The 24,946-nt window shown below is 36.6% G+C and overlaps 2 protein-coding genes across 2 annotated transcripts; both read right to left on the bottom strand.

The window, feature by feature from the left end:
* Positions 1 to 102: 102 nt before the first annotated feature.
* LOC146146584 (sialin-like) lies at positions 103 to 9,392 on the bottom strand. Its single transcript, XM_083386888.1, has 8 exons — positions 9,324 to 9,392; positions 7,545 to 7,751; positions 6,982 to 7,215; positions 5,702 to 5,833; positions 3,652 to 3,810; positions 3,087 to 3,327; positions 950 to 1,083; positions 103 to 249 (listed from the first exon to the last, which is right to left on the bottom strand). Exons 1-8 carry the CDS (start codon positions 9,390 to 9,392, stop codon positions 103 to 105), a joined length of 1,323 nt encoding a protein of 440 aa, XP_083243014.1.
* A 1,723-nt stretch (positions 9,393 to 11,115) lies between these two features.
* On the bottom strand, positions 11,116 to 22,020 carry LOC146146585 (sialin-like). The gene is made up of 9 exons (XM_083386889.1): positions 21,952 to 22,020; positions 19,827 to 20,033; positions 19,029 to 19,262; positions 17,713 to 17,887; positions 14,220 to 14,353; positions 13,738 to 13,896; positions 13,174 to 13,414; positions 12,437 to 12,570; positions 11,116 to 11,262 (listed from the first exon to the last, which is right to left on the bottom strand). The coding sequence occupies exons 1-9, from the start codon at positions 22,018 to 22,020 to the stop codon at positions 11,116 to 11,118; spliced, it is 1,500 nt and encodes a 499-aa protein (XP_083243015.1).
* Between the last annotated feature and the right edge of the window lie 2,926 nt (positions 22,021 to 24,946).

Raw genomic sequence — 24,946 nt, forward strand, 5'->3', positions numbered from 1 at the left:
CAACCCTTACAGTTATCCGTCCTTTTATGAAAAAAGTTTAGCGACCCCAGAATTACCGCGTGTAAGTAATAAACTTGTGCAAGTGATCACCGAGGTTCTAAATCACTCCAGAAAAGCGCCTTGGTCTTCTGACTTCGACTTTGCCCATTCCTGTTCGTCACCAGATGCAAATATTAAGTAGAAAATTGCTCCGAACACTTCGACACCAGCACAAACCCAAAACAGTATGTGCCATTGCCCGATAGAACTCTACAAACAAATATATGTGTTTCGAACGGGGGTGAATCGAAAAATTTTCGCAGCTGAACTACGAAACAAATTCTCACCAGAAAATGTTCAGAGATGGCGTCATAAAATTACGTCATAACGTTACGTTTGAAACAAGTAACGAAAAAAAAAACCTGAAGATATTTTATGCTGCATAAAGGAGCAGCTAAAGTGTTATTCGTGATTTTTTAACCTGCAATTTGCACTAGAGTTATCTAATGTTCACTATATGCACGGATCTTTAATGTATCTTGATAATGAACATTAACTGATGATGATACAAGTGCGTATGGAAATATCAAAATAATGTCGCTTTACTCGACCTTTTTGGCTTTGACCATAATTGTCAGGCTGAAATTATCTATGTTGAGTTATTCGAAACGTTCAAAATGCTACCTACTTCTGTATGGGCTTTGATATTCTATATTAAGAAATTTTGTATCAGATCGGCACTGATACCACCCTAGTATCGGACGAGAAACGATACCACCACTTGGTATTGTGTAACGGATCTGATCCGCTATTTTCGGACACGCCTATTGGCAAGCAAAGGCGCGGTTGTGCAAAAGCTTCTCAACATTGCAATACTTGTCGCTAAACAGTTCAGCTTGATTTTCATATTTCGAACTTAACAACCACCACCAAGATCTTACTCGTTGAAGTTTTGACAGGTTACACTTACGTTGCCGAGAAGAATGAATCCGGCCACCTGAGGCGCCAAAACTCCGGCCAGGTTTCCAGCTGTGTTGCATGTTGCCACCATTATCTCACCGTGCCGGGGCGCTATATCCATGGTGTTGAGCAGGGCGCCGTTTGCTGAAAGATAAAGCGTTAAAACGATTATGTCAGAATACTGCGACAGTTTTTAGACTCTTTATTGCGCGCTGGTCTAGAATCCTACCACATTTTCAGGTGAATTCTATTACAAACAGAGCGATTTGGGTTAGGGTACGAGCGGTGTTGTAAACAAGTCATTTTAAAATAACTTAAGTCCCAGTCAAGGTATTTGTAAAATAACTTAAGTCCAAGTCAAGTCTTTTTGAATAAATAACAAGTCAAGTCCCAGTCCAAGTCATAGGTTGCCCAAGTCAAGTCCCAGTAAAGTCATAATTAGAGCAAGTCAACTTCAAGTCCAGCCCTTATCAAAAAAGTAAAACTTTAAATTATGCAAATCGGCAAACTCCTCCGATTATTATGAGCAACTCAAGTAAAAAATAACATAAAAGCAGCATATTACAAGCAAATTCTTTTATGTGCAAAGATTGGGATAAATAACGCAATTTTGTAAATAATTGCTTAATTAAAACAATTTATTTTAATTTTTAGCTTGAAGTCAAGTCAAGCCATTTGCCCAAAAGACTTAAGTCAAGTCAAGTCATTTAAAAACAGTGACTTAAGTGCACTTAAGTCAAGTATTTGACTTAAGTCATTACAACACTGGGTACAAGTTACCGTTAGGGTTCGGGTGGGTCAAGTATCCTTATTATATTCATTAGATATATACATATTATTACTATATTCTTTCCATATTTATTTCTTAGTTTCAATTTCAATTATGACAACTCGTTCCGTTCCGTAAAAAAAGATTGTAGGATTCCAGAGCCCCCTTAATTGTCTATTGAAAAGAGCAAGCTATAAGCTCAACGCTCAACCATGGAGATTGGCCTGATGAAACACGATTGTACGAAATCTACAATTTTCAAAGATATAATTTGTCCAAATAAATCAGACCATAAAGAAGGTTGAAGTATAACCAGCAGTCAATGAACAATGAATCATACAAGGATTATATTACAGCTGGGCAGGGTTGGACCTAATGTCGAAGTGAATGATTTAAATTAAGTGCACTTAAGCTTTTTAAATTACCTTACTTAAATATGGTCAAACTTGGGTTAAAATTAGGTGTTTATTTTAAATATTTCTTAATAAATTTGGTAATTTTTCTCGTAAAACCATTTACTGGCAATTTTTCGTTTTGTTATGTTTTATTTGAGAAAATTTGGTATTCATACCCGGACAAGTTTACCAGTTTAATAGTTTGACGTTTTATTTTATGTTAATGACTTGATTTGAAATTGACTTGCTCTTATAATGACTTGAATGTGACTTGACTTGAGCAATTGATAATTTTGGACTGGGACTTGACTTGTTGTTTTTTGCAAAAGACTCTCTGTACTTAAGTTATATTTCAAATGACTTTGACTGGGCCTAAATAATTTCCAAATGACTCATTTATAAACTGTGCTTAGTATCAAAGTTTTAGTACAAAAAAATGTAAACAATCGGAAGACTGACGCAACTATTTTCCACGATGCAGTCAAAGATACCCTCTCATGTCGTTGGTTAAACAATTGTAAAACTACTTTGTTACATATTGCGGGTGATCACCTACAGTTTAACGACTACTGAGACAAACTGTTATTCGCCAAAAAATATTAAAGATGTTCTGATTTAATATTAAAAAAAAATTATAAAAAATCAAAAAAAAAAATTCCCAACGAAAATACACAAGAATATGACGGTGTTTCAACTTAACTATAGACAAAAAGTCACTGCAGGCTACTCCCTTCAGTGTTTAATTACATTACAATTATAATTACATTAAAAACTGAACTTAATTACATCAATTACAATTTTCTGCATTGAAACTTCAATTTTCTCAATATCAATTTATTGAGCCAAAATTTTAGCAAATTATTATTACAATAACAATTACACAGAATGAAAATGCCTCAATTACATTATAACTACAAGTACATTAAAACTTGTAATTAATAACACCAATTACAAATTACAATTGATCCAACTCTTGTTCTTACCTGTGAAAGCATTGCCACCAGCTGCTACGGAAAATAATGCCACAGCGGCGGTCGCATTACAACCAACGTAGCCGACCAATACCAGGGATAGTCCTGTAGTGAGAAGAGACAAGGCCTGGTTGATCTTCCTAAGTATTACCACTGAGAGGTCGGTCTTGCGTTGTACAAGGCTCGTGATGTAACCACCGAGTGCCGTGAAAAAACCCCTCATAACAAACGGCAATGCCGAGAGAAGTCCACTCTGTAATTTTTGTTTAATAAATTAAATGGCAAAAATGCACAAGAAAAAAAAATTATAATAGGAAAGATCTCATGCAGTTAACGACCATTTAGTTTTGTGTATTACCATACTTCCTCTTTTTAAATTCGGTATAGAAAAAAAAAATAGTCGGGACTCGAAAAAAAAAGAGTCCGACGTGCGAATGCGCTGTACCACATTCAAAATATTTGCCACAGATACTCACCGCGGACCGATGACAGCCGCAGCAATATATCACACTTGTGTGAACAATTCAGACTGGACTGACGTAGCTCAGACCGCCTAAACCGAATATTAAGAACTCACCGCTGCGATGTCGAAGTTGAGCACAGTCGCCATGTAAGTTGGCAGCATCGACACCAAGATGTAAAATCCCCAATCGCTGGAGAAAAGTGATGCGCAAATCGCCCACACAGGAAATGAGGTCATCGCAGATTTCCAACGAGGAAAAGTTTCGCCGGAATTCTTTACCAGTTTAAAAATATGGGGGCGAGTTAGTATATAACACTTCACGTATTTTGAAGAGACGCCAAACTTAACATTGGCATTGTACCAGTTCTTCTTACCGAAAAAAGGAATAAATGTTCTACTAACATGTCAAAGGTTTGACGTTTTTTCTAAACATTACACAGTAGATTTATTTACTCGAAAGTGTTAGATTCAAACATTTCTTTAGAATCTAGCGATATTTGAAAAAGACAACAATATTGAAATCGCCACTTTAAGACCACAAAATAAAGTTTGAACACATTTTAGACGAGTGTATCAAATTCTTGTTTTAACAGCACCTTATTCGTGCGGCTCATACGGCGAGTGGTCCGCTGTATGTACTCTCTCTCCTGTTGTGATATTCTAGGATGTTCTTCAGGCGAATCATGCACCAAGCAAAGCCAAACTAAACTCCAGAGTATACCACCTCCACCTTCATACAAGCCATCATTATTGATCATGCGTCTACCAGTTTTGTAAACAAGTCATTTTGATATACCTAAAGTTCCAGTCAAGTCATTTTTGAAATACCCAAAGTTTTAGTCAAGTCACTTGTGATATACCTCAAGTCTCAGTCAAGTCACTTGTGAAATACCTAAAGTCCAAGTCAAGTTACTTGTGATATACCTAAAGTCCTAGTCAAGTCAGTTGTGAAATACCTAAAGTCCCAGTCAAGTCACTTGTGAAATACCTAAAGTCCTAGTCAAGTCACTTGTGATATACCTAAAGTCCCAGTCAAGTCACTTGCGAAATAACTAAAGTACTAGTCAAGTCACTTGCGAAATACCTAAAGTCCCAGTCAAGTCACTTGTGAAATACCTAAAGTCCCAGTCAAGTCACTTGCGAAATCCCTAAAGTCCCAGTCAAGTCACTTGTGAAATAGCTAAAGTGCTAGTCAAGTCACTTGTGAAATACCTAAAGTTCAAGTCAAGTCACTTGTGAAATACCTAAAGTCCCAGTCAAGTCACTTGTGAAATACCTAAAGTCCCAGTCAAGTCACTTGTGAAATACCTAAAGTCCCAGTCAAGTCACTTGTGAAATAGCTAAAGTACTAGTCAAGTCACTTGTGAAATACCTAAAGTTCAAGTCAAGTCACTTGTGAAATACCTAAAGTCCCAGTCAAGTCACTTGTGAAATAGCTAAAGTCCCAGTCAAGTCACTTGTGAAATACCTAAAGTCCAAGTCTAGTCTTGTCTTATGAAAAAGTCCAACGCCTAAGTCATCAGTTTTCAAAGTCAAGTCCAAGTCTCGTCAATATTAAGACAGGTTATCTCTAAGTCAAACCACTGATGTAATGTTAAAACGATAAATCATTAAACTTGGTAAACTGGTCTTATTATGAGCTATACTTAAACTATATATCATAACAAACAATACAAAGTACGGTAATTTAATCGTTTTACGTGCAGAAGTCATATTCGGGGCTGGGTTAGTCTTACGTCTTATTTGAGTCCCGGGTCGGACTTTACTGAGCAGTTCTTAACCTTTTATGGCTTCCCCTCAAAAATAAAAATAGATTTCCGGCACCCCGACTACAATTTTTTTTTTAATGAAATGTCACTTTAAATGGAACTGGAACAACACAATCAACTTAAAGCATGTAGGAAAATATCATTTGATATAATGGTCTCTTAAACACAAATAGTTGTATTAGGAAGCTTACCAACTGGCAAAAATCAGATTTAAAATAAAATATAGGCACCTTTTTTTAAGCATTGAAAATAACACACAAGGGCGCTGCGGCACCTCGGTTGAGAACCACCTTTATAGAGTGATGAACCGACTAGCCCTGATTTGATTAGAAGAAAACCTCGTTGTTCTAACCTGTTGTATAAAACACAGCAGGCCATCCCAGCTTTTTCGCTACGATCCCAGAAACGATGAGGTTGAGAAATATTCCAACGCTTCCTCCGGAAATCGTCAAAGAAAGAAGGAAACTTCGCTCATTAGGGGGGCCCCAAGTTCCCCAGGAACCTAGCAAGGATGGGGAGACAACCCCCTGAAAAGGCATAGCTATTTGAAAAAGTATGCCACAGGAAATATTGATACCACAAGTTAGCCACAGTGTTTCATTAAATTGTATTTTATAAAACTGCATAAACCGTTCGCTTTCAAAAACGTACGATACCTGACATAATATCTCGATAGCGCCACTTCGAAATTTAGAGTGAAGGGTAGCGCGATCCGAGACCTAATGACGTAATTATCATGTTTATTGTTCACACAAGCAGAATACATAAAATTAAAACTTATAACGGTTGATTTTTTAGATTATTAGACCAAACTTGGTTTAACTTTAGGAAGTTTAGTTACCTCCGGTTGTTACCGTAAATCTTTTTGATAAATTTCTCTTTTAATGTAGAAATCTTCGCTGGATTACAAATCATGGCTCAACTCATCATTAATTGGTTACCGAATCAATCAGCCCTAATACCGCCCTAGTATCGGACTAGTGCAGATACAACAACTCAATGGTCCTATACATTACTAAACCATATCACTTTCTAAGAGCAAGTATTGCCATGACTTATCAGTATTTCGTTTCGGCTACCTTACACCAGACTTACTAGATTTATTTTACCTTTTTAAAATTAGATTAAAATTAAAATTAGAGCATTTTGTTTTTTTTGAACTTAGATTAGAATTAGAATTAGATTGTTTTGAGATTTCTTAAATTAGATTAGAATTAGAATTACCGAATTCCTAAAAAAACAAATTTTAACTACAATTTGAACTAGAATCACATATAATTATTTACATTCAATTTAGTTTAATCGCAAATTATTCTTACAAGAACGCGAATGGTAAATATGCATGTGGTAATTTTATGCCGTTTTATGCTTTTTAGACTGTAAAAATTACATAAAATTCGTTTTAATCAAATAGTTTCAATTGATTTTCTTGTTAACTGAGAGACAAAAAATACCGTTCGACAAAGTAGAATTTTTGGAAAAATCCGAATTAGATTAGAACTAGAATTAAAGCACACAGGCAATTCATAAATTAGATTAGAATTAGAATTAGTCGCATTTTGCTCTAATTCAATAAATTAGAAAACTAGAATTATCTAGTTGTCTAAGTCTGCCTTACACCACCGTGTTAAACCATTTAAAAGTGTTCGATAGGGATCAATCACAGCCCACTTACCTGCAACAAACCAGTTAGTATTCGTACAGCAACCAGCAGTACAAAGCTACAGCGTGCAAAGAACGGGATGCACACAGTAAGCACCGATGAAATCAACGTCATGATTCCCACTGTGTACCTCATCCCGAACGTTTTGGACAGCCAAGCGCCCGGAAGACTGGAGACAACGTAACCGTAAAAATAGCATCCCAACACCAGTCCCTGTTGGGCCATGTTCCAGTGAAAAACTCCGTCCTGGAAAACAGTTATTTCATTGTCAGTCTGGTTAATTTCATCAACAATTTAAATCTGTAAATTACTTTCATTTGGTTAGCTTGCCGCTTTGCTGGATTTTTGCTGGATTTAGTGCAAAAGTAGGTAGCATTTTTAAATTTTCGAATAGTTCTTACTTGTTTTTAACATGGTTTATTAGAAACATTATATATGCTGCCTATACTTCTGGATGGGCTGTGATATTCATTTTACATCTTACTACAAACCCCTATTCTTGTTTAGGCATACTTTTCATTTTTTATTAAATATAGCCAGTTTTTGCTTGTAAAAACGACAGCATTTTTCCTCACCGAGCTAACTGGAACGCTTGAGTTTCCTTGCTTTTCGTGACAAGAGCTTGTCGAGTTGAAGTCGTGAACACTAGGTGGAGCAGTGGTCACCATGGCAACGATGGCGACCGTCAAACCGTTTCTCACGCTCATTAAATTAAACATCCCGAAAAACTCGATCAAGGCCAGCGAGTGACGGGTCTTCACGTAGCATCCCTGGGTCGCTTCCTAAGAAAGCAGAAAAACCGTTGAAATGTGTGGCGACCGCGACAGATGAGCTCGATTTTACGCGTGTTTTCAAGGTCAAAAGGACACGCCTGCGGAAATTGTTGGGCGTTGCTATGGTAACCCCGCGTCACAATTCTCCATTGTACCAATCCTACCAATCTTTTTACTGTAACGAAACGAGTTGTCAAAGTTGACTGACAAGCGGGTTAGTTGCTTGATCTAATGTAGAAAAGTGAGCGTTGTACACTCCAGGGGAAATTGTAGAAATAGAAATATCAAAGTGCACATAGATAGGCTCCTGTTGCCCACCCTGCCCATGTGACGCTGAACTTTGCGTACTTGAGTCAACTATATGCTCAATGTTATAACAATTAAAGCCTGATTTTTCATCAAAATTTAAAATGCAAGAAAGCAATAAATATAGAAGAATAAATATAACAATAATACTTGATCACCCTAACCCAAACGCTAACTCGCACCTAACAGCGCGACAGACTCTGCTTTTTCTGTCATATTTAGTGAGGGTCCGTTCACGTTTATACAAAACACCTCTAAACGAATTTTGTTCTTTTTTCTTTTTTAAAACTAGTTTGCAAGGTTAAAGAGCCACTGAAAATTCATTACTCCAATTCGCATATAACCATCAAGGAAGCCTTACTGTCTTTGTAGCGATCATTTTCAAGAGAGATACTAAGATAGAGTTGGAATTATGTTGTGAAATAAACGCAAAAATACAAACAATAAATGCTTTAGAGAATACCAAACGCTGGTCGGATCTGACCCTTGGGAAGTATTTGTCTGGTTTATAGGATTGCATGGCGAATGCTCGTTAAGGAGATTGTATGTTTTAAAACTGTAACGTGAAGCCATTCGTTTTACACACGCTGAACGGAATTATCATCTTTGCGTTGAACGCATTTAAACCTTCAAGTTACAAGCTCCCGCAAATAAAGTACATATTGCAGAAAAAAATGTATTGTTTAGGTCTTAACGTATTTATAAATACGAATAAAGAGTTATTCGAAACGTCCAAAATGTTACGTACTTCTGTATGGGCTTTGATATTCTTATTACGTCTTGCTACAACTTACATTTTGCTCCAAAGTTTACTTGATACATTTAAGTTATGCGAATAACATGATGTTCTCCACAGTATTGTTTTTAAACTGTTGAACCTCTCACCCCACGGTGAAAGGAGTGTTTTCGCAATGGTGAAAGAACCGAGGTTGGCATATAAAGGTGGTAATTACTTGTTTTTTATCTTGCTGTTTTTAGCCGCCTAGAACATTTTTACCATATTCTAGCAGACATCACTATTAGTGAATTAGCCAAATGCAATGCAAGGACAATTCTAACTCCACAATAAACTTTGAAACCACTGTTAATCATGTCTATTACGCACTGGACAGTTTTCATATCGGTTTTTCATTTATGTAAATTAAAATACAGTATCCATTTTTAAGCTAAACTAAAAAGTTTAAGCTTCATATTACACTAAAATATAACTAACCCCCGCCAGTTTAAACATCAGATCTGTACGGCATTCAACAAAGGAAATATCGCCTCATTTACCTCTTTGATTGATTTCGGGTTCCTGTTAGCGTTGACTTCATCACTTTCTAACAGCGGCGTTTCTTCCATCACGTTTCTAGTCACAGTTGTCTTCAATTCAAATTCATAATATTGCTTTCGCTATGCTAGTTTTTGTACCTTCATTGAATTTGTGGTGTAACTCAACTAGACTTAAGAGTCCAAGTACAAGTCGATCGCTGCATAAACTGCCAAGTTTTTTTGCGAGCCCACAAGATTTTAACAACGGAATGTGCAAATAATGCAGTTACATATAAACTGTTGCTACCAGGCATATTAATGTAAATCAAAAAACAGCTCCTCTGGGAATTGTAATTAATTACCAGATGAGCTGTTTTTGATTTAAAACCGTTAGGTATCTTTAATTTCTCGTTACTAACCGATCTAGGTTTTGTTTGGAGTCAACTTAATCCAGTGTTGTAAACAAGTCATTTTGAAATCACTTACTTCTCAGTCGAGTCACTTGTAAAACAACTTCCCAGTCCAGTTATCATTGAGCAAGACAACTCCAAGTCAAGACATTAGTATAAACATAAAACAACAAACTTACAAAATTGGAGAAGTTGTCTGAATATAAGCAATACACTAAAAAAAAAAAAAGCAAAATAATACAATATATAGCGAATTCTGCGTGCCAAAAGTTAGGATAAAATAACCTATTTGTTTTAGTTTAAACGAAAACACTTAAATTTCAAACCCAAATACTTATGTACGCAGTCAAACTTTCACCAACCACAAAACAAACTTCAACCAACCGTCGGTTCCAGCAAATTTTCACGTCTCACCCGAAGCGTTGCGTTTTGTTTTGACAGGAAGCGACGAAACGATTGCTCAAGAAACTGTATTTTTGTCTAAATTTCACGATCTCGACACACAGTTTTTTGCCTGCGTAAGTCTACTTGTTCAGCAAAACTTTAACGTGTAACAGGATAGGGAATTAACGTCAATTAAGCCAAAAAACAGTTATACAGAATAAAAGAGTAGAGCAAATTTTAATCGCGTTATGTCGAAATTAAATTACGCCCATCATTTGCTACGTAATCAATCTGATTACGTCACGAAAATGGTGCACGCTTTTTTCAAAGCCCGCTCGAGATTTTGTTTCTTGCGGTTCGTCACTTCTCTCTTTGTAGAAAATTGTCGAGTAAAGACCCGGACGTTTCTAATAAATCTAATCTGCGTTTGTCAGCCGTGGTTTACAGACAACATTAACATAGTTTTAAACTAAAAAGTTCACAATGTTACCAAATTTTTGTTTTATTTTTATTGCAAAATGCAAAAAAATTCCGCGTTAGTAAGTTCGCGCTTTACAACTGTAGTCTGTAGGTGCTGATAAATTAAAACTGGGGTAAACAAACTACGTTCGCTGTGTCTATTAACCCGGCCGCGGAAGTTTTCATAATGAAGACCAAGTACAGTTATTGTAGGATGTAATTTAAAACTAGAATCTGTTGAAATTTTAAACAATTCGACAATTTATGAAGGCTTACTACAGTTTAGGTTCCATTTTTTGATATTTTATTCATATAACGATAATTAATTTGATAAACTTCAGTAGAAAGAGATTGGCCCAGGTAATAGATAAAGGGCCATTATTTTATTTGCATACGTTTTGGCAAGTGCTTATGCCATCTAAGTTAATAAAGTTCAACAAAAAATGTATAACCGGTCCACGATGGTCAACCATTACAATTATCCGGTCCGTGATGGTCAGGGCTTACAGTTATCCGCATGTAAGAATTAAACTTGTATCATTGATCACAGAGGTTCTAAATCACTCCAGAAAAGCGCCTTGGTCTTCTGACTTCGACTTTGCCCATTCCTGTTCGTCTCCAGATGCAAAGATTAGGTAGAAAATTGCTCCGAACACTTCGACACCAGCACACACCCAAAACAATATTTGCCATTGTCCGATAGAACTCTACAAACAAATATATGTGTTTCAAACAGAGGTGAATCGAAAATTTTCGCAGCTGAACTACCAAACAAATTCTCACCGGAAAATGTTCAGAGATGACGTCATAAAATTACGTCATAACATGACATCTGAAACAAGTAACCTTACAAAACCTGAAGATATATTTCGACATGCGGCATAAATGAGCAGCTAAAATGTCATTCGTGAATTTTTTTAACCTGCAATTTGCACTAGAGTTATCTAATGTCCACTATATGCACGGATCTTTAATGTATCTTGATAATGAACATTAACTGACGATGATACAAGTGCGTATCGAAATATCAAAATAATGTCACTTTACTCGACCTTTTTGGCTTTGACCATCATTGTCAGGCTGAAATTATCTATGTTGACGTAATAAGAATATCAAAGCCCATACAGAAGTAGGTATCATTTTGAACGTTTCGAATAACTCTTTATTCATTTTCAACATAAAGAGAAGTCACTGATGGTAAGTGTATATATAGTGCTAAGGCAGACATGAGAAAGAAGGAAACGTGGATAGATACATAATCTAAACCGGGTGTGCGGCGATTAGAAGGTAGGTCGCCGATAGCAGATAAGGCCATCCACGTGATCAGATGTTGAAAAGATAGAGTGGTATAGAAGCTTGGTCTGCGTTATTTTCCGGGTTGTGCCGTGTTGTTTCTACGGTTTCCTTAATCAAAAGACGACGCCAACACCGACTTGTCGCAAGAATCTTGGGGTTTTTAAAATCGATTTTGTGACCAGGATTTTGATGCAAATGCCTTGCAACGTCTGTGTCCTGCGTGGACCGTGATGAAGGGTCGTGGTTGTCCATACGCACTTGTAGGTTACGCTATCTATGTTGAGTTATTCGAAACGTTCAAAATGCTACCTACTTCTGTATGGGCTTTGATATTCTATATTGAGAAATTTTGTATCAGATCGGCACCGATACCACCCTAGTATCGGACGAGAAACGATACCACCACTTGGTATTGTGTAACGGATCCGCTATTATCGGACAAGCCTATTGACAAGGCACGGTTGTGCAAAAGCTTCTCAACATTGCAATACTTGTCGCTAAACAGTTCCACCTGATTTTCATATTTCGAACTTAACAACCACCACCAAGATCTTACTCGTTGAAGTTTTGTCAGGTTACACTTACGTTGCCGAGAAGAATGAATCCGGCCACCTGAGGCGCCAAAAATCCGGCTAGGTTTCCGATTGTGTTGCATGTTGCCAACATTATCTCACCGTGCCGGGGCGCTATGTCCATGGTGTTGAGCAGGGCGCCGTTTGCTGAGAGATAAAGCGTTAAAATGATTATATCCGAATACTGCGGCAGTTTTTAAACTCTATATTGTCCTATTGAAAAGAACACGTTATATTTTCAAAGTTGACGACTATACATTGTGCGAAATCTCATCAATTTTCAAAGATACTTTGTCCACAGTACCACTTGTTTTGAATACGACAAAGCTATCAACCAAGTACAAGTTGGGAAATACTATCAAACAGCAGTCAATTAGCAATGGAACATACAGGAATTATAATTACTTAAGTCAATGACTTGACGTAACTGCACTTAAGTCACTGTTTGCAAATGACCTGACTTAAATTTATTCTTTTGGACAATTTTGATAAAGAACTTGGGCTAAAATAAAATGTGTTTATTAATTATTTTTAATAAATTGGTGGTATTTATCGCAATTTTTCTCGTAAAACCATTTGCTGGCAATTTTTCTCATTTTGTGATATTTTATTTGAAATTTCTCATACACAGACGAGTTTTTCAATTTTATTAGTTTAACGTTTTATTTTTGATGTAAATGTCTTGAAAACCTGTAATTAATTACATGAATTGCAATTGCAAATTACAATTGATCCAACTCTTGTTCTTACCTGTAAAAGCATTGCCACAAGCTGCTACGGAAAATAATGCCACAGCGGCGGTCGCATTACAACCAACGTAGCCGACCAATACCAGGGATAGTCCTGTAGTAAGGAGAGACAAGGCTTGGTTGATCTTTCTAAGTTTCACCACTGAGAGGTCGGTCTTGCGTTGTACAAGGCTCGTGATGTACCCACCGAGTGCAGTGATAAAACCCCTTATAACGAACGGCAATGCCGAGAGAAGTCCACTCTGTAATTTTTGTTTAATAAATTAAATGGCAGAAAAGCACAAGAAGACAAATTATAATAGGAAAGCTCTCATGCAGTTAACGACCATTTAGTTTTGTGTATTACCATACTTCCTCTTTTTAAACTCGGGACTCGAAAAAAAACTCGGGATTCGAAAAAAATAGTCGAGTCCGACGTGCGCATGCGCTGTACCACATTCAAAATATTTGCCACAGATACTCACCGCGGACCGACGACAGCCGCAGCAATATATCACACTTGTGTGAACAATTCAGACTGGATTGACGTAATTCAGATCGCCTAAACCAAAGAATAAGAACTCACCGCTGCGATGTCGAAGTTCAGCACAGTCGCCATGTAAGTTGGCAGCATCGACATCAAGATGTACAATCCCCAATCGCTGGAGAAGAGTGATACGCAAATCGCCCACAAGGGAAGGGATGTCAGCGCAGATTTCCAACGAGGAAAAGTTTCGCCGGAATTCTTTACCAGTTTAAAAATATGGGGGCGAGTTAGTATATAACACTTCACGTATTTTGAAGAGACGCCAAACTTAACACTGGCATTGTACCATTTCTTCTTACCGAAAAAGGGAATAAATGTTCTACTAACATGTCAAAGGTTTGACGTTTTTTCTAAACATTACACAGTAGATTTATTTACTCGAAAGTGTTAGATGCAAACATTTCTTTAGAATCTAGCGATATTTGAAAAAGACAACAATATTGAAATCGCCACTTTAAGACCACAAAATAAAGTTTGAACACATTTTAGACGAGTGTATCAAATTCTGGTTTTAACAGCACCTTATTCGTGCGGCTCATACGGCGAGTGGTCCGCTGTATGTACTCTCTCTCCTGTTGTGATATTCTGGGATGTTCTTCAGGCGAATCATGCACCAAGCAAAGCCAAACTAAACTCCAGAGTATACCACCTCCACCTTCATACAAGCCATCATTATTGATCATGCGTCTACCAGTTTTGTAAACAAGTCATTTTGAAATGCCTAAAGTCCCAGTCAAGTCAATTGTGAAATACATAAATTCCCAGTCAAGTCGCTTGTAAAATACCTAAAAACCCAGTTAAGTCACTTGTTAAATACCTAAAGTCCAAGTCAAGTCACTTGTGAAATACCTAAAGTCCAAGTCAAGTCACTTGTGATATACCTAAAGTCCCAGTCAAGTCACTTGTGAAATGCCTAAAGTCCCAGTCAAGTCAATTGTGAAATACCTAAATTTCCAGTCAAGTCACTTGTGAAATACCTAAAATCCCAGTCAAGTCACTTGTGAAATATTAAAGTCCCAGTCAAGTCACTTGCGAAATACTTAAAGTCCCAGTCAAGTCCTTTGTTAAATAGCTAAAGTCTTAGTCAAGTCACTTGTGAAATAGCAAAAGTTTAGGTCAAGTCACTTGTAATATACCTAAAGTCCCAGTCAAGTCACTTGTGAAATACCTAAAATCCCAGTCAAGTCACTTGTGAAATATTAAAGTCCCAGTCAAGTCACTTGCGAAGTACTTAAAGTCCCAGTCAAGTCCTTTGTTAAATAGCTAAAGTCTTAGTCAAGTCACTTGTGAAATAGCAAAAGTTTAGGTCAAGTCACTTGTAATATACCTAAAGTCCCAGTCAAGTCACTTGTGAAATGCCTAAAGTCCCAGTCAAGTCAATTGTGAAATACAAAAAGTCCCAGTCAAGTCACTTGTGAAATACCTAAAGTCCTAGTCAAATCACTTGTGAAATACCTAGAGTCCTAATCAAGTCACTTGTGGAATAGATAAAGTCCCAGTCAAGTCACTTGTGAAATGCCTAAAGTCCTAGTCAAGTCACTTGTGAAATAGCTAAAGTACTAGTCAAGTCACTTGTGAAATACCTAAAGTCCCAGTCAAGTCACTTGTGAAATAGCTAAATTCCAAGTCAAGTCACTTGTGAAATGCCTAAAGTCCCAGTCAAGTCACTTGTGAAATAGCAAAAGTCCCAGTCAAATCACTTGTGGAATAGATAAAGTCCCAGTCAAGTCACTTGTGAAATGCCTAAAGTCCCAGTCAAGTCACTTGTGGAATAAATAAAGTCCTAGTCAAATCACTTGTGAAATACCTAGAGTCGTAATCAAGTCACTTGTGGAATAGATAATGTCCCAGTCAAGTCACTTGTGAAATAGCAAAAGTCCCAGTCAAGTCACTTGTAAAATGCCTAAAGTCCCAGTCATGTCACCTGTGAAACAGATAAAGTCTTAGTCAAGTCACTTGTGAAATGCCTAAAGTCCCAGTCAAGTCACTTGTGAAATAGCAAAAGTCCCAGTCAAATCACTTGTGGAATAGATAAAGTCCCAGTCAAGTCACTTGTGAAATGCCTAAAGTCCAAGTCAAGTCACTTGTGGAATAGATAAAGTCCTAGTCAAATCACTTGTGAAATACCTAAAGTCCCAGTCAAATCACTTGTGAAATACCTAAAGTCCCAGTCAAGTCACTTGCGAAATACCGAAAGTCCCAGTCAAGTCACTTGTGAAATATCTAAAGTCCCAGTCAAGTCACTTGTGAAATACCTAGAGTCCTAATCAAGTCACTTGTGGAATACCTAAAGTCCCAGTCAAGTCACTTGTGAAATGCCTAAAGTCCCAGTCAAATCACTTGTGGAATACCTAAAGTCCTAGTCAAATCACTTGTGAAATACCTGGAGTCCTAATCAAGTCACTTGTGGAATAGATAAAGTCCCAGTCAAGTCACTTGTGAAATGCCTAAAGTCCCAGTCAAGTCACTTGTGGAATAGATAAAGTCCCAGTCAAGTCACTTGTGAAATACCTAAAGTCCCAGTTAAGTCACTTGTGAAATGCCTAAAGTCCTAGTCAAGTCACTTGTGAAATACCTAAAGTCCTAGTCAAGTCAATTGTGAAATACCTAGAGTCCTAATCAAGTCACTTGTGGAATAGATAAAGTCCCAGTCAAATCACTTGTGGAATAAATAAAGTCCTAGTCAAGTCACTTGTGAAATACCTAAAGTCCCAGTCAAGTCACTTGTGAAATACCTAAAATCCCAGTCAAGTCACTTGTGGAATAGATAAAGTCCCAGTTAAGTCACTTGTGAAATGCCTAAAGTCCTAGTCAAGTCACTTGTGAAATACCTAAAGTCCTAGTCAAGTCACTTGTGAAATACCTAAAGTCCCAGTTAAGTCACTTGTGAAATGCCTAAAGTCCTAGTCAAGTCACTTGTGAAATACCTAAAGTCCTAGTCAAGTCAATTGTGAAATACCTAGAGTCCTAGTCAAGTCAATTGTGAAATACCTAGAGTCCTAATCAAGTCACTTGTGGAATAAATAAAGTCCTAGTCAAATCACTTGTGAAATACCTGGAGTCCTAATCAAGTCACTTGTGGAATAGATAAAGTCCCAGTCAAGTCACTTGTGAAATGCCTAAAGTCCCAGTCAAGTCACTTGTGGAATAGATAAAGTCCTAGTCAAGTCACTTGTGAAATACCTAAAGTCCCAGTTAAGTCACTTGTGAAATGCCTAAAGTCCTAGTCAAATCACTTGTGAAATACCTGGAGTCCTAATCAAGTCACTTGTGGAATAGATAAAGTCCCAGTCAAGTCATTTGTGAAATGCCTAAAGTCCCAGTCAAGTCACTTGTGGAATAGATAAAGTCCCAGTCAAGTCACTTGTGAAATGCCTAAAGTCCAAGTCAAGTCTTATAAAAAAATAAGACAAGTCTTATGAAAAAGTCCAACGCCTTAGTCATCAGTTTTCAAAGTCAAGTCCCAGTGTCGTCAGTATTAAAACAGGTTATCTCTAAGTCAAACTTTAAACTTGGTAAACTGGTCTTATTATGAGCTATACTTAAACTATATAACATAACAAACAATACAAAGTACGGTAATCTAATCGTTTTACGTGCAGAAATCATATTCGGGGCTGGGTTAGTCTTACGTCTTATTTGAGTCCCGGGTCGGACTTTACTGAGCAGTTACCTTTTATGGCTTCCCCTCAAAATAAAAATAGATTTTCGGCACTCCGCTAGAATTTTTTTTTTTACTGAAATGTCACTTTAAATGGAACTGGAACAACACAATCAACTTAAAGCATGTAGGAAAATATCATTTGATATAATGGTCTCTGTTGTACACAAATAGTTGTATTAGGAAGCTTACCAACTGGCAAAAATCAGATTTAAAATAAAATATAGGCACCTTTTTTTAAGCATTGAAAATAACACACAAGGGCGCTGCGGCACCTCGGTTGAGAACCACCTCTATAGAGTGATGAACCGACTAGCCCTGATTTGATTAGAAGAAAACCTCGTTGTTCTAACCTGTTGTATAAAACACAGCAGGCCATCCCAGCTTTTTCGCTACGATTCCAGAAACGATGAGGTTGAGAAATATTCCAACGCTTCCTCCGGAAATCGTCAAAGAAAGAAGGAAACTTCGCTCATTAGGGGGGCCCCAAGTTCCCCAGGAACCTAGCAAGGATGGGGAGACAACCCCCTGAAAAGGCATAGCTATTTGAAAAAGTATGCCACAGGAAATATTGATACCATAAGTTAGCCACAGTGTTTCATTAAATTGTATTTTATAAAACTGCATAAACCGTTCGCTTTCAAAAACGTACGATACCTGACATAATATCTCGATAGCGCCACTTCGAAATTTAGAGTGAAGGGTAGCGCGATCCGAGACCTAATGACGTAATTATCATGTTTATTGTTCACACAAGCAGAATACATAAAATTAAAACTTATAACGGTTGATTTTTTAGATTATTAGACCAAACTTGGTTTAACTTTAGGAAGTTTAGTTACCTCCGGTTGTGACCGTAAATCTTTTTGATAAATTTCTCTTTTAATGTAGAAATCTTCGCTGGATTACAAATCATGGCTCAACTCATCATTAATTGGTTACCGAATCAATCAGCCCTAATACCGCCCTAGTATCGGACTAGTGCAGATACAACTTAACGGTCCTATACATTACTAAACCATATCACTTTCTAAGAGCAAGTATTGACATGACTTATCAGCATTTCGTTTCGGCTACCTTACACCAGACTTGGACAACTAGATTTATTTTACCTGTTTAAAATTAGATTAAAATTAAAATTAGAGCATTTTTTTTTTTGAAATTAGATTAGAATTAGATGGTTTTGAGATTTCTGAAATTAGATTAGAATTACCGAATTCCTAAAACAACAAATTTTAACTAGAATTTGAACTAGAATCACATATAATTATTTACATTTAATTAAATTTAATCGCAAATTATTCTTACAAGAACGCGAATGGTAAATATGCATGTGGTAATTTTATGCCGTTTTATGCTTTTTAGACTGTAAAAATTATATAAAATTCGTTTTAATCAAATAGTTTTAATTAATTTTCTGTGTTTGTTAACTGAGAGACTAAAAATACCGTTCGGCAAAGTAGAATTTTTGGAAAAATCCAAATTAGCTTAAAACTAGAATTAGAACACACAAGCAATTCACAAATTAGATTGGAATTAGAATTAGACGCATTTTGCTCTAATTCAATGAATTAGAAAACTAGGATTATCTAGTTGTCCAAGTTTGCCTTACACCACCGTGTTAAACCATTTAAAAGTGTTCGATAGGGATCAATCACACCCCACTTACCTGCAACAAACCAATTAGTATTCGTACAGCAACCAGCAGTACAAAGCTACAGCGTGCAAAGAACGGGATGCAAACAGTTAGCACCGATGAAATCAACGTCATGATTCCCACTGTGTACTTCATCCCGAACTTTTTGGACAGCCAAGCGCCCGGAAGACTGGAGACAACGTAACCGTAAAAATAGCATCCCAACACCAGTCCCTGTTGGGCCATGTTCCAGTGAAAAACTCCGTCCTGGAAAACAGTTGTTTCATTGTCAGTCTGGTTAATTTCATCAACAATTTAAATCTGTAAGTTACCTTCATTTGGTTAGCTTGCCGCTTTGCTGGATTTTAGTACAGAAGTAGGTAGCATTTTTGAATTTTCGAATGATTCTAACTTTTTTTAACAGGGTTTACTAGAAACATTGTATATGCTGCCTATACTTCTGGATGGGCTGTGATATTGGGTAACACTAATTTACGGAATGATGAATGGTCGGAATGGTCGGAACGCTCACAGTATTATTCTTAAATATAATAACACTTGATCCACCTTCACCCAAACGCTAGCACCCACCCTAACCCAAATATTGTGCGTTGGCTTAATAATTGTTTTAACCGGGTAACACTTAAATTAGTTAACGTTCCGACCATTCTGACCATTCATCATTCCGTAAATAAGTATTACCCGTGATATTCATTTCACATCTTACTACAAACCCTCTTTTTTGCTTAGGCATTTGTTTAGGCACCTTTTATTATTTTTATTGAATATAGCCAGTTTTTTGCTTGTAAAAACGACACCATTTTTCCTCACCGAGCTAACTGGAACGCTTGAGTTTCCTTGCTTTTCGTGACAAGAGCTTGTCGAGTTGAAGTCGTGCACACTAGGTGGAGCAGTCGTCACCATGGCAACGATGGCGACCGTCAAACCGTTTCTCGCGCTCATTAAATTCAACATCCCGAAAAACTCGATCAAGGCCAGCGAGTGACGGGTCTTCACGTAGCATCCCTGGGTCGCTTCCTAACAAAGCAGAAAAACCGTCAAAATGTGTGGCGACCGCGACAGATGCGCTCGTTTTTACGCGTGCTTTCAAGGTCAAAAGGACACGCGTGTGTACCGGAAATTGTTTGGCGTTGCTATGGTAACCCCGCGTCACAATTGTACATTGTACCAATCCTACCAATCTTTTTACAATAATGAAACGAGTTGTCAAAATTGACTGACCATTACTTGCCTAAGGTCGAAAAGTGAGCGTTGGATATCCCAGGGGAATTGTAGAAATCTCAAACTGCACACAGATACCTGTTGTTGCCCACCTAGTCGTTTATTGAATTTAAAGCGTTTAGTTTTCAGTGTTATGCGACTGAAAAATGAACGAATTAAGATTTGGTCTATTTTCTGCTGATACATTCGCTGACCAGCGGGGTTGGGTGAGCGTTGAATATCCCAGGGGAATAGTAGAAATCTCAAACTGCACACAGATACCTATTGTTGCCCACCTTGTCCACGCAACGCGGAACTTTGAGTTTCTGGAGTCAACTATATGCTTAATGTGATGACAAAGCCTGTTTTACCACTGAAAGATTGTTGTTCCTTTTTTTCTTTTTTAAAACTAGTTTGTTAGGGTAAAGAGCCACTGGAAATTCATTACTCTATAATTGTCATATAACTATCAAGGAAGCCTTACTGACTTCATAGCGATCATTTTCAAGAGAGATACTAAGATAGAGTTGGAATTATGTTGTGAAATAAACGCAAAAACACAAACATTAAATGCTTTAGAGAAACCAAACGCTGGTCGGATCTGACCCTTGGGAAGTATTTGTCTGGTTTGTAGGATTGCACGGCGAATGCTCGTTAAGTAGATTGGATGTTTTAAAACTGTGACGTGAAGCCATTCGTTTTACACCCGCTGAACGGAAATACCGGCTTTGCGTTAAACGCATTTAAAGATATGGGAAAACCTTTAAGTTACAAGCTCCCGCAAATGGAGTACTCAATATAGAAAACAAATGTATTGTTTTAGTCTTAGCTTACTCATAAATACAGATAAAGAGTTATTAGAAACATATAAAATGCTAATAACTTCTGAATGGGCGTTTTAATTTTAATACGTCTTAGTACAACCTTCAGCCATTATGCTCCAAATGCCATGAACATCAAAACGGACTTTTTGTTTCCAGCGCCGTACCGACAGGTGCTAAAAGATAACCACTGAAGTGTGCGTTCTCTTATCGCTTTTTTTTAATGTTGTTTTATTGCTGTATAGTTTGAACGTGTCTCGCGCATTTTTTATCTCCTTTTTTCTTTGTGTCATTTTATTTTGCGCCCTGTTGGCTTTGTGTGTCAGTCCCTGACGAAGGCTTGCCGGATAGTAAGCCGAAACGTTGGTCGAAGAAATATATGACGAATGAACGAACCTATTTTAAATATACTATGCTTGGTAGCAACAGCATATTTATTATGCTCCGAAGTTTACTGATACATTTTAAGTTAAGCGAATAACATGATGTTCTCTACAGCAGTGTTTTTAAACTGTTGAACCTCTCACCCCACGGTGAAAGGAGTGTTTTCGCAATGGTGAAAGAACCAAGATTGGCATATAAAGGTGGTAATTACTTGTTTTTTATCTTGTTTTTAGCCGCCTAGAACATTTTTACCAAATTCTAGCAGACATCACTATTAGTGAATTAGCCAAATGCAATGCAAGGACAATTCTAACTCCACAATAAACTTTGAAACCACTGTTAATCTTGTCTATTACGCACTGGACAGTTTTCATATCGGTTTTTCATTTATGTAAATTAAAATGCAGTATCCATTTTTAGGCAAAACTAAAAAATTTAAGCTTCATATTACACTGAAATATAACTAACCCCCGCCAGTTTAAGAATCGGATCTGTATGGCATTCAACAAAGGAAATATCGCCTCATTCACCTCTTTGATTAATTTCGGGTTCCTGTTAGAGTTGACTTCATCATTTTCTAACAGTGGTGTTTCTTCCATCACGTTTATGGTCGACAGTTGTCTTCAATTTAAATTCATAATATTGCTCGAACTCAAGAGTCGAAAGTAAAATCAATCGGCGTTAACTGCCAAAACAAACTGCCAAAAGTGTTTTTACGAGCCAGCACGATGTTAAAAAAACTACATAGCAGCAGTTACCTTTAATCTCTCGTTACTAACCGATCTAGGTTTTGTTTGGAGTCAGCTTAATCCAGTGTTGTAAACAAGTCATTTTGAAATCACTTACTTCTCAGTCGAGTCATTTATAAAATATCTAAAGTCCAAGACGAGTGATTTATGAAATAACTAAAGTCCAAGTCAAGTCATTCAAAGTCACGTTGTTGAAACAATTAAATAAAAGTCCCAGTCCAGTTATCATTGAGCAAGACAACTCCAAGTCAAGTCATTTATAAAATAACTAAAGTCCAAGTCAAGCCATTTATAAAATAACTAAAGTCCAAGTCAAGTCATTTATAAAACAACTAAAGTCCAAGTCAAGTCATTTATAAAATAACTAAAGTCCAAGTCAAGCCATTTATAAAACAACTAAAGTCCAAGTCAAGTCATTTATAAAACAACTAAAGTCCAAGTCAAGTCATTTATAAAGTAACTAAAGTCCAAGTCAAGTCATTTATAAAACAACTAAAGTCCAAGTCAAGTCATTTATAAAACAACTAAAGTCCAAGTCAAGTCATTTATAAAGTAACTAAAGTCCAAGTCAAGCCATTTATAAAATAACTAAAGTTCAAGTTAAGTCATTTATAAAGTAACTAAAGTCCAAGTCAAGTCATTCAAAGTCACTTTATTGAAACAATGAAATAAAAGTCCCAGTCCAGTTATCATTGAGCAAGACAACTCCAAGTCAAGTCATTAATATAAAAAATAGAATATAAACTTACAAAATTGGAGAATTTGTGTGAATATAAGCAATACACTAAAAAATAAAAAAACAAAAAATATAATATATAGCAAGTTCTACGTGCCAAAAGTTAGGATAAATAACCTATTTGTCTAGTTTAAACGAAACTTAAATCTCAAACCCAAATACTTATGTAAAGTCAAACTTTACCCAACCACAAAACAAACTTCAACCAACCGTCGGTTCCAGCAAATTTCCACGTCTCACGCGAAGTTTTGACAGGAAGCGACGAAACGATTGCTCAAAAAACTGTATTTTTGTCTGAATGTCACGATCTCGACACACAGTTTTTTGCCTTGTGTAAGCTACTTGTTCTGCAAAACTTTAACTTGTTAACAGGATAAGAAATTATTGTCAATCAAGCCAAAAAAACATTCGGGGAGTTATACAGAATAGAAAAGAGTCGAGCAAATGTTAAACGCGTAATTTCGAAATTGAATTTCGTTAATCTTTTTCCACGTAATCAATCTGAATACGTCACGTAAAAGATGCACGTTTTTTTCAAAACCCGCTCGAGATTTTGTTTCTTGCGGTTCGTCACTTCTCTCTGTGTAGAAAATTGTCGAGTGAAGACCCGGACGTTTCTAATCAATCTTATCTGCGTTTGTCAGCCGTGGTTTACAGACAACATTAACATAGTTTTAAACTAAAAAGTTCACAATGTTACCATTTGTTATGAATCTAACTAATCTCGGTTTTGATACGATATTATTTCAGTTTTTTTCTCCACCAATAATTAAACTAATTATAAAGAGGGTTCTTCCGACAAATATTTATTCTGTACCGACGTTTCGATAACCTATCCAGGTAATCTTTTTCAGGGCATATTAACTTGTAACCTTGCAGATGTTTCCTTTTCTTTTTTTCCTTTTTTCGCCTCGTTTTGCCACCTTGTTTTTTCGTCGTTTTTCTTCACTGTATATATACCTCTGCAAGGTTACAAGTTTATATGCCCTGATGAAGATTACCTGGATAGGTTATCGAAACGTCGGTACAGAATAAATAATTGCCGGAAGAACCCTCTTTATAATTAATATAATGCCTGGCAGCAACAGTATATTCAATAATTAAACGATTACTTTCAAACAAGGATCACAAATATAGCAAAATAAAAATATAAATAAATAACTATTGCCTCTTAAAAGAAAATCTATATGGTTTAATTTTTGGTATTTCTGGTCACCAGTTCAGCCTTTAGTCCAAGAAAATTAATACAAATGCTCACACCTCTTTCCGTATTTTAAGTTTTATTTATTGACGGTTAAAATATAACGGAACTTTAAGCTCTACGACCGTCCACATTCATATAGATTGATAAGAATAAAATGCTTTTATATTCCGCAAACCTTGCACTATAGATAAGTTTTACATAAACCCCAAGCAATCATTTTGACTTTAGATTAATCTACTCTAAATAGCAGTGTTTGTAAAGCAAGTCAGTTTGAAGTTCCAGTCAAGTCATTTTGTCTAATAATTAAAGTCCAAGTCAGGTCCCAGTCAATTGAATATTAGAGAAAGTCAATTATAAGTCAAGTCCTTTTTTACAAAAATAAAATGATAAATTATTAAAATTGGTATATTCGATTATGAGCAATAACTAAAAAAGCAAAAAAATTGTTTTATGTGCAAACAGCGAGACAAATAGCTCAATTCATAAAAATGACTAATGAAAATACTTCATTTTAGCCTAAGTCATTTGAAAACCGTGACTTAAGTGCAATTGAGTCAAGACATTGACTTAAGCCATAAGTGACATTGACTTAAGACATTGACTTAGGTCCTTCCATAACTGCTAAACAGCACCCTCCCACTATCTCATAGAATCGTCATGTCGAAGTGATTTAACTCTTTGGTGTTTTAGTAGCCTGGCTTTTATCTTTCACCACCTACCCTTTTAAAATAAGACTGAATATAAAAGCTTGAGAAGCGCACCGCTTCGAACCAAAACCAGTCAGCAAGGGCTAAAACTTTTAATATAAATATGCATTTCTCCAGATAAATAAATGG

This window comes from Ascidiella aspersa, chromosome 4 (genome assembly GCF_963924565.1).
Source record: "Ascidiella aspersa chromosome 4, kaAscAspe10.2, whole genome shotgun sequence".
Classification (NCBI taxonomy): Eukaryota; Metazoa; Chordata; class Ascidiacea; order Phlebobranchia; family Ascidiidae; genus Ascidiella; species Ascidiella aspersa.

What these genes read in the sequence shown, in the direction of transcription:
- LOC146146585 (XM_083386889.1), bottom strand. Translation starts at nt 22,020, where the DNA reads ATGGAAGAAACACCACTGTTAGAAAATGATGAAGTCAACTCTAACAGG. An exon ending in TGCTGTGTTTTATACAACAG is followed by an intron (nt 14,354 to 17,712) that starts GTTAGAACAACG and finishes GCTTGTATGAAG; the next exon opens with GTGGAGGTGGTATACTCTGG. An exon ending in GTATGAGCCGCACGAATAAG is followed by an intron (nt 13,897 to 14,219) that starts GTGCTGTTAAAA and finishes AAACTGGTAAAG; the next exon opens with AATTCCGGCGAAACTTTTCC.
- LOC146146584 (XM_083386888.1), bottom strand. Translation starts at nt 9,392, where the DNA reads ATGGAAGAAACGCCGCTGTTAGAAAGTGATGAAGTCAACGCTAACAGG. An exon ending in TACTAACTGGTTTGTTGCAG is followed by an intron (nt 5,834 to 6,981) that starts GTAAGTGGGCTG and finishes ATGCCTTTTCAG; the next exon opens with GGGGTTGTCTCCCCATCCTT. An exon ending in TGGTGGCAATGCTTTCACAG is followed by an intron (nt 1,084 to 3,086) that starts GTAAGAACAAGA and finishes TTTATCTTTCAG; the next exon opens with CAAACGGCGCCCTGCTCAAC.